This window comes from Ctenocephalides felis, unplaced genomic scaffold (assembly GCF_003426905.1).
Source record: "Ctenocephalides felis isolate EL2017-DRISC unplaced genomic scaffold, ASM342690v1 CF-g0.4_SCAFFOLD_01886, whole genome shotgun sequence".
NCBI classification, from domain to species: Eukaryota; Metazoa; Arthropoda; class Insecta; order Siphonaptera; family Pulicidae; genus Ctenocephalides; species Ctenocephalides felis.
The window spans coordinates 14,971,062-14,979,483 of NW_020538040.1; the positions used below are offsets into that span (position 1 = coordinate 14,971,062).

Genomic DNA, 8,422 nt, shown 5'->3' on the forward strand with positions numbered 1-8,422 from the left:
AACATGTAATGATCGGAAGGATGGATATCAAGATGACCATCAGTGATGACAAGAATTTTAAAAGAAAAATAAATTAAGAAATATTATAAATAAATTAAGAAATATTATAGAGAAATTGAAGAGATAATTAAATATAAAGGCTTGTAAATATAGAATAAAATAGATATAATGATATGTATATAAAAAATTATATGAATATTGAAAATTTGTGGTCTCCTAAAATATTATAGGTTTATAAAAAGTGCTTTAAGTTTGTTATAGTTAAAAGCGGTTTAAGTTTGAAAAAGCGAGAAGCGTCAAAATTCCTATATTTAGATTTATTCTGCTAATTTTAAAATTAGTGTAATCTCAATTCTTTTTATGTATATCGAGAAGCTATTTTTAATAATCTTCAAAAGCTTATGTTATTTATCTATTTTGTAGAAAATATTACTTTATACAGATGTCTATATGACGTTACTATACTCAAAAATTATGTTTGATATTTGTCTCAAAATGTATTTGATTTTTTGCACTGTAAGCTTTTTTATTTGTATAAACCAATAGCAAACAATGAATATCGATCAATGTTTTATATTAATTTTTTCTTATGCGTGATTTAAATTTATTATATAACAATACTTTTGTGAGCATTAGTTGTTTCAAAATGTATGTTTTTACAAATACAATAACTTGAATGATATAAATTTATTTAATTCATATTATTAATTTTGAAAAGTTTGCCAAAATAATTTTTGTAGTGGCTGCAATAAATCGATGTTTTTTATTGTGGTCACATTGTGAAATTTTCGCGTGTATTTAAACGTCAAAACGTGACTGTCTTTAAATATAGGTTATATCAAAAATGTCAAATTTGAATGAAAATAAAGAAATGGATACGGGAAAAAAGATATTTTCCGATGAGGATTGGGATAAAATTGCTAAATATATGGTTGGAAATACATATAAATATAGAGAAAATATAATTATACCCAAAAACATAGGACCTATACAAATTAAAAGTAAAGAAGAAAAAATGGTAGAAGCTGCCTTTGAAAGCTGTGCATTCAAATCATTAATGAGCTGTGTTATGGGTAAATAAAATTAAGTCACATACCGAAATCAAATACTTAAAATTTTATTATTTACATAAATGTTTTGAGGTTACGGTTTGGGAGCTGCTATAGGATTATTCTCATCTTCTGTAAACCCGAGTATGGGTGCCCCTGGAGTTGATTTAGATAAACAACCTACAGCCAGAGAGGTCTTCAGAGAAATGAAAGGAACCACATTGTCATACGCAAAAAATTTTGCTATATTAGGAGCTGTTTTTGCAGCTGTTGAATGTACCGTTGAATCAGTGAGTTTATATTGAAGTGCCTTTTTATATTTCTATAACTACAATTAAAATATATTTTTCATTGTCTATTAGGCACGAGGAAAATCAGATTGGAAAAATGGCACATATGCTGGAGGTATCACAGGAGGAATCATAGGTCTCCGAGGTATAAATTCTTAAATTATTAATTTAGAGTACAATAATTTGTATTTTTCACTATTCATGCCTTATGTGTTTATAAATCTGAAATGTATAGATTTTTGTTTTGTTACAGCTGGTGTAAAAGCTGGAATACTAGGCGCTGCAGGTTTTGCAGCATTTTCAACTGCCATTGATTATTATATGCACAGTAGATAATAAAATAAATTTGAAGAAATGTACCAAAACTATATTTATTATCTAATTAGGATCTATAAACATGTAGTAACATCATCATAATATTGTACATAGTTGTATAATAATAAAATAAATAGTGTTAAAATTAAATAGTATATAAATAATAAGTAATCATTATCAAACAGCAGTTTCTTTACTATAAGTCAATACTTTAGATGCAGATTTTAAATTTAATTTTTTCACTGTTTGTTTCAGCGGCGTTATTTTGCCTGATTTCACTTTTCGTAGCCGATTTGGTGTATTGCTCTCTAAGTCTTTAATAGACCTAGCATTTTTAGTTTCATTGATAGAATTTTCCCATTGATTTTCATAATATTCCAGTTCCTTATCAATGCACGGTGGTGACGATTGCAGATCTCCCTTGCATGTAGTTTTTGATTTACCTAATGCAGGAGTCTTAACTGGAGTGTCAAATTTTATTTGCACACCCACATTTGGTTTAAAAGGCAATATGATTGCTGTTCTCGGAATTTCTAGGGCAGGATTTTCAAAACAGCCTTTTTCTTTAGAGGATTTACTTTTTTCTGCCTTTCTTGTTATTTCAAAATCACCTTCTATTGTCTTCAAAGTTGGTTTTGCACAATGAATATCCAGTGCTGGATTAGAGAAAACAAAATTTTCAATTGGTCTGTGTTTGGACGGCTTTGGTTTTTTCTGTGCCCGTACTACTTCATATGGATTTGTTACAGGCTCTTGATTATTTTCATCATTTATTTTTTTATTATCACTAGCTAATTGCATGCCTTTGCTTATTTTTCTTTGAATGGTTTTCCTCAAATTATAAAACCCACTGTTACTTGTAATTTGATTGAAACTCATTGTGCACAAATTCTTAGAAATTTTTAAATATTTCCAATTCACATTAACAATATTCGATATGCGAAATAGATATAACTTATATTATAAATAACGTATAAATATATGAAGAGTAAGATATTTAAAAACAAACAATAATGTAACCAAGAAAATAATTAACATAAAAACATTTGTGTAAGACAGGTGGTAACAAAACTGTCAAAACAGGCAGAGTACCGAATCAGACAGAGAAAACACTTATATTTTAAAAATATAAGATAAACAAGATTTGATAATTACTAATACTAATACTAATTTTAGTTTCGTCATAAAATATTTCAAATGTGATGCTTAATAATATAAAAAACATCAAGTCGTTTTTAGAACATTAAAATATTTTACTTTACTGAACACAACAGACCGTTTCTTATTAAAAAATAATATGAAGTTGTCTTCAATTGAAGAGAACTTCACTGCACATGCGTTTTGGCATTTAAAGATAATGACAGCCCTTGAAAGAACATGGAAAACCGTATAATACGTAGATTAATCGATATTAGCGTGCATTGAGGCTTTTGAGAAGTTTGTGCCAGTTATTATAAATTCAAATAAAGTCAATAGTTCAAATTATATAAAATGTCTGCGTCCAGCGATGCTGGTATTACTATTAAATCAAAACGACCCACAGGTATACATGGTGTTTTTTTAGGATTTGTCATCGTATTGCTTGTTATTGATTTGCTTGAATAATAAAATCATATGCATCTTATATAGAATCAGAGAAAGTGTATAGGAGCGCACATTTTAATTAACATTTGCTATAAATTTGGGGTGTTTTATTATTCTTTTTATGATCTTTCATATGTATTATATTAACTTTATTAAAACATACTCAGACCTTAGTTAATATTTTATGTGTTCCATATGCTATTTGTTCAATTTATTTAATGTTTCTAAATTTTACAAATAGTGGTTTGAACAAATTAGATGAAACTTTTACCATTATTTTAATGACCTCATTTTTATTTCTAGCAAAATTAACTTTGAGGATGCCTATTCATATGAATCGGGCATTTTCTCTTAAGTTGTGAACAATTTGAAAATTATTCTAATACTATCTGTGATACTTATTTTTTTTAATTTGTTATCAACATAGAAGAGCAACAATAGATATCATATTTAACAATATAACATATTATCTATTTCAGATATTGCTTGATTAAATTCATACTTTTTTTATTTGAATATTCAGTTTTTGACAAGAAATATAAAATAATACATATTTATTTTATTTATTATTTAGTAGAATTGCACAAAAATAGTTTTTTAGTTAAATCATTTTTTAAAGAAGTTTTTGACTAGAAATGTAAAATAATATATATTTACTTTATTTATTATAATTTAGTTTTTACTAAATTTTAGTTTAAGTTTAATTTTGTGCAATTCTTTGCACAAAACTAGTTTTTTATCTAAAACATTTTTAAAGAAGGTAAATAATGTTCTTAATTTTTTTTGCCAGATTCTGCATTCAAGCAACAACGCCTTCCAGCTTGGCAGCCGGTGTTAACTGCCAGCAATGTACTTCCTACATTTTTCATAATTGGAATTGCATTTATTCCTGTTGGAGTTGGTTTATTATACTTTAGTGATGAGGTCTGAATTAATATGATTATACATAAGTATTACTGACTTTAATATTATATTTTTTCAAATTGTGGCAGGTAATGGAAAAATCAATTGACTATACACATTGTGTATCTGTAGATTCGAGTGAAAATGTAACATGTGCAGAAGTTATAAAGAAACCCAATATGACTTGTAAATGTGAAATCAATTTTGAATTACCAATGACATTTGAGGTTTGTTGAATTTGGTTAAAAATATTCAAATATTTTAATATATATATATATATATATATATATATATATATACTTAATATATTGATTTTGATATTTTTAGGGTAAAGTTTATATGTTTTATGGATTGAGCAATTTCTATCAAAATCATAGACGTTATGTTAAATCTAGGTTTGTATCTCACGTTTATATTTATTTTACTACATGCAGGTCCCATGCATATCTAAAAAAATTAAATAATGTTTCGTAACAAGAAAATTTTATCTGGTAATGCTTGAACAAATTTTGGTTTACATTTGTTTTAAGCTTTCTGAATAATGCATTATGGACAGTGATGTAGGATATTTTGAATAATTTTTAATACTTTGTATACTATAATACCAATACTTTTATTATTAGAGATGACAATCAGTTATTGGGCCGATTAGGAGAACCTTCCACAGATTGTGCTCCGTTTGATAAAACACCAGATAAAATACCAATTGCGCCTTGTGGAGCAATTGCTAATTCACTATTTAGTGGTAAATATTGAATAAAATTGTTAAAGAAATCTCAATGCATTATTGTATAAATTACATGATGTTTTAGACAAACTGACAATTTATTCTATGGAGCTTGGTGATGATGTACCTTTAATCAGAACAGGCATTGCATGGCCTACTGATAAAGAAATTAAATTCAAAAATCCACCTGGAGACGACCTGAAAAAAGGTAAAATTAATCTGAAGGATTATTTTGAAATATTATTTGTTTAAACAATCACATGTATCAATTGAAAGTTCCTGGAAATATTTTTATCTTTTTTATCATATATGATGATATAAATGATATTCAACACTTGAGCAAAAGTTTATATAATTTATTTTAAATAGCTTTTGAAGGATATGCTAAACCAAAGGCGTGGAAAAATAATATCTGGGAATTAGATTTAGAAGATCCAAGTAATAACGGATTTCAGGTCAGTATTAAGTAATTGAGTAGAAAACATAAAATTTTGAATATAAATGTAATAAACTAAAATCCATAATTGTAATTTTGCCATTTAGAATGAAGATTTAATTGTGTGGATGCGTACAGCAGCTTTGCCAAATTTTAGAAAATTGTACAGAAGAGTTGATCATTCCAAAAAAGATTTTGCAGAAGGATTACCTAAAGGAAACTATACATTAAAAATTGATTACTGTTAGTATCATTGCTAGAATCAGTATTAATGAATAAATACATTCCACTACTTTGTACATATGATTAAATTTCAAACAAATTCTATAATTATATTCAAATAATAATTAAATATAATTTCTTTTAGCTTATTCAGTAACTGAATTTGATGGTTCTAAGAAAATGATTCTGTCTACAACTTCCATATTAGGAGGAAAAAATCCATTCTTAGGTAATTTAAAATAACATATATACAAGAAGCATTTTAATTTTATTAAATATATTTTTTACAGGTATAGCTTATATTGTAGTTGGGTGTGTTTGTTTGGTTCTAGGCATCGCTCTCTTTATTATCCACATTAAATGTAGTCGCAGGTATATTTACTCATAATTTACAGAATTAATTTTCTATATTAATTTTATTTTATATATTGATTTTCTTAGATATGTTTTACATTAAGAAAATGTTTTTATTTACAGTGCCTCCGAAATGATAAATGTGAATCCCAGAACTCCTTATACGTAAAACAGTTAAGTTTGCTGAAAATATTAGAACCAAGTATTAATATATGTTTAGTTAATGCTTAATGTTAATGTGCTTAAATAGTTTAATTAAACTGTGACGTCGAGACAAGTCAGGTTATTGAAGAAAATTAGCTATCTTTCTGTAAATGTAATTAATGTTAGAAGAAAGTGCTCTTATTATATAATAATATATAGTCTATGTTTGAGATACATGTTATTACTTTTAAATATTTATTACATATCGTTCAATTGTGGAAAATAAAAATTTAAAACTTGAAATTACATTGTATTTTGTATTTAAATCAAAATATAATATAATAGTGAAATTTGCTGTTTCATTTTTTTGCTAGATATTTTCAAGAATTGTATTCTAAGAAATTCATACATGGTACTGTTTCTTATATATGTTCTAATAAACTAATAATGCAATTTATTTATTTATCATATTATGGCACATGGTAATATTTCTTATACACTTATAAAGCCATTTATTTATAGGCAATAAAAACAAAGTTAATAATTATTACATTTGTTCTAGAGCAATCAAGTATCATAATTATTTTTGAAGCAATTTGTGCTAGCTAGGTACTAAAATAGATTAGTAACTAATGATTTTTACAAAGATAATGATTTAAAAAAAATGTAAAAAAGATACAACTATCTAAACTATAAACACTACTGGTGTAACAAATTAGCAATTTTTAAGCATATTTTTTTATATATTCTTCATTTCTGATTATTAACTTTGATATTTTTGAAGTATGGCATTTTCTATTATGCATGAATTGAAATCATAATTTAAATCTCGCGCTGAATTGAAATTTGTGCCTGTTCACGTTTGTGTGTGAACCATTCAAAACACGTGCGTCAAATTTACAGGTTAGAAGTACTAGATATGTTTCGAAATGTGTTTTATACTCTGACTATTTAAATGGTTTTGATTATACTTTAAATTTATATATAAGTTTATATACAAAAAAATGTCGTTCTTTATAAAAGGCAAACCTCGAAATAATGTAAACCGAAAATTCGATAAAAATAAAAAAGGAGATAAAAAGGCAAAAATTGAAAAGTTTGAGTCCAAGCAAAAGTCAGACTCAGAAATAGACAGTGACATAGAATATAGTGACGTTCCAGATAAAGAATCTGAGGATGAAATCGAGACTCCACAGGAGAAAAGGTTACGTTTAGCTAAAAAGTATTTAGAAGAAATCGAACGTGAAGAGAAGTTACGTGCCGAAGATAAAGAAGTAGATGACAATGTTACTCAAAGATTAAAAGATGATTATTTAGAACAATCTGGGAGATTAAGGCGGACTGTTGCTGATTCCTTTGTAGGTTTTGAAACTGACTCTATAAAGTACTTAAAAAATGTCCATAAATTGCCTGTTACCTGTTTATGCTTATCTAGTGATAATAAATATATTTTTTCCGGAGGCAAAGATAGCTGTTTAGTAAAATGGTGTGTTGAAACAGGTAAAAAACTATTAGCCCTAACTTATAAACCAAAAAGTGACTCTTCAGAGTTTCGCCATAAAACCATTATCATGGCTGTAGCTATAACGCAAGACTCAAAATTTCTGGCATCTGCAGATCGTACAAAAGATATACAGATTTGGGACCCAGAAAATCTGAAACATTTACATACTTTTAGAGGCCACAGAGGGATAATTACAGGTCTAGTTTTTAGGAAAGATACACATCAATTGTACTCAGCAAGTGAAGATAGGTCAATGAAAGTGTGGTCTTTAGATGAAATGTCTTATGTGGAAAGTATGTTTGGTCATCAAGCTTCCATTACTTCTATTGATGCTTTATCCAGAGAAAGAGCAATTACATCTGGTGGACAAGATAATACAATTAGGATATGGAAGATTGTAGAAGAATCCCAATTAATCTTTAATGGGCACAGTAGCAGTATAGATTGTGTGAAATTGGTGAATGAAGAATATTTTGTCTCTGGTGGTCAGGATGGACAATTATCACTTTGGGGAGCTATGAAAAAGAAACCATTATTTAATATTCCAAATGCCCATGGTGTGTCAGATAGTGAGTCTAATTGGATTACAAGCGTAGCTGCCTTAGTTAACACAGATTTGGTTGCAAGTGGGTCTTGTGATGGCTTCATAAGGCTTTGGAAGTTAGCCGATAATTTTAGAAGTATGACTCAAGTATTAGAAATACCAGTCGAAGGCTTTGTAAATGCTTTAGCATTTACTAATGATGGCAAACATATTATAGCAGGAATAGGAAGAGAGCACAAGTTAGGTCGTTGGTGGACGAATAAAAATGCCAAGAATTTAATATTAATCATACCTTTAATGTTGAAAACTTAATTTATACTTGGACTTTAGATAAATAAACAGAAACCATG

The 8,422-nt window shown here is 27.4% G+C and overlaps 3 protein-coding genes across 3 annotated transcripts; all 3 read left to right on the forward strand.

Moving 5' to 3' along the window:
* The first annotated feature begins 843 nt into the window (after positions 1–843).
* Positions 844–1,705, forward strand: LOC113378138 (mitochondrial import inner membrane translocase subunit Tim22). Its single transcript, XM_026618661.1, has 4 exons — positions 844–1,073; positions 1,143–1,339; positions 1,412–1,484; positions 1,593–1,705. The coding sequence occupies exons 1-4, from the start codon at positions 845–847 to the stop codon at positions 1,673–1,675; spliced, it is 582 nt and encodes a 193-aa protein (XP_026474446.1). The 5' UTR covers position 844; the 3' UTR covers positions 1,676–1,705.
* A 1,314-nt stretch (positions 1,706–3,019) lies between these two features.
* Positions 3,020–6,231, forward strand: LOC113377319 (cell cycle control protein 50A). The gene is made up of 11 exons (XM_026617592.1): positions 3,020–3,197; positions 4,029–4,162; positions 4,231–4,368; positions 4,469–4,536; positions 4,765–4,886; positions 4,954–5,076; positions 5,238–5,323; positions 5,412–5,547; positions 5,672–5,755; positions 5,817–5,898; positions 6,004–6,231. The coding sequence occupies exons 1-11, from the start codon at positions 3,146–3,148 to the stop codon at positions 6,047–6,049; spliced, it is 1,071 nt and encodes a 356-aa protein (XP_026473377.1). The 5' UTR covers positions 3,020–3,145; the 3' UTR covers positions 6,050–6,231.
* Positions 6,232–6,919: 688 nt separating this feature from the next.
* Positions 6,920–8,411, forward strand: LOC113377219 (U3 small nucleolar RNA-interacting protein 2). Its single transcript, XM_026617454.1, has one exon. The coding sequence runs from the start codon at positions 7,029–7,031 to the stop codon at positions 8,382–8,384; it is 1,356 nt and encodes a 451-aa protein (XP_026473239.1). The 5' UTR covers positions 6,920–7,028; the 3' UTR covers positions 8,385–8,411.
* Positions 8,412–8,422: the final 11 nt, after the last annotated feature.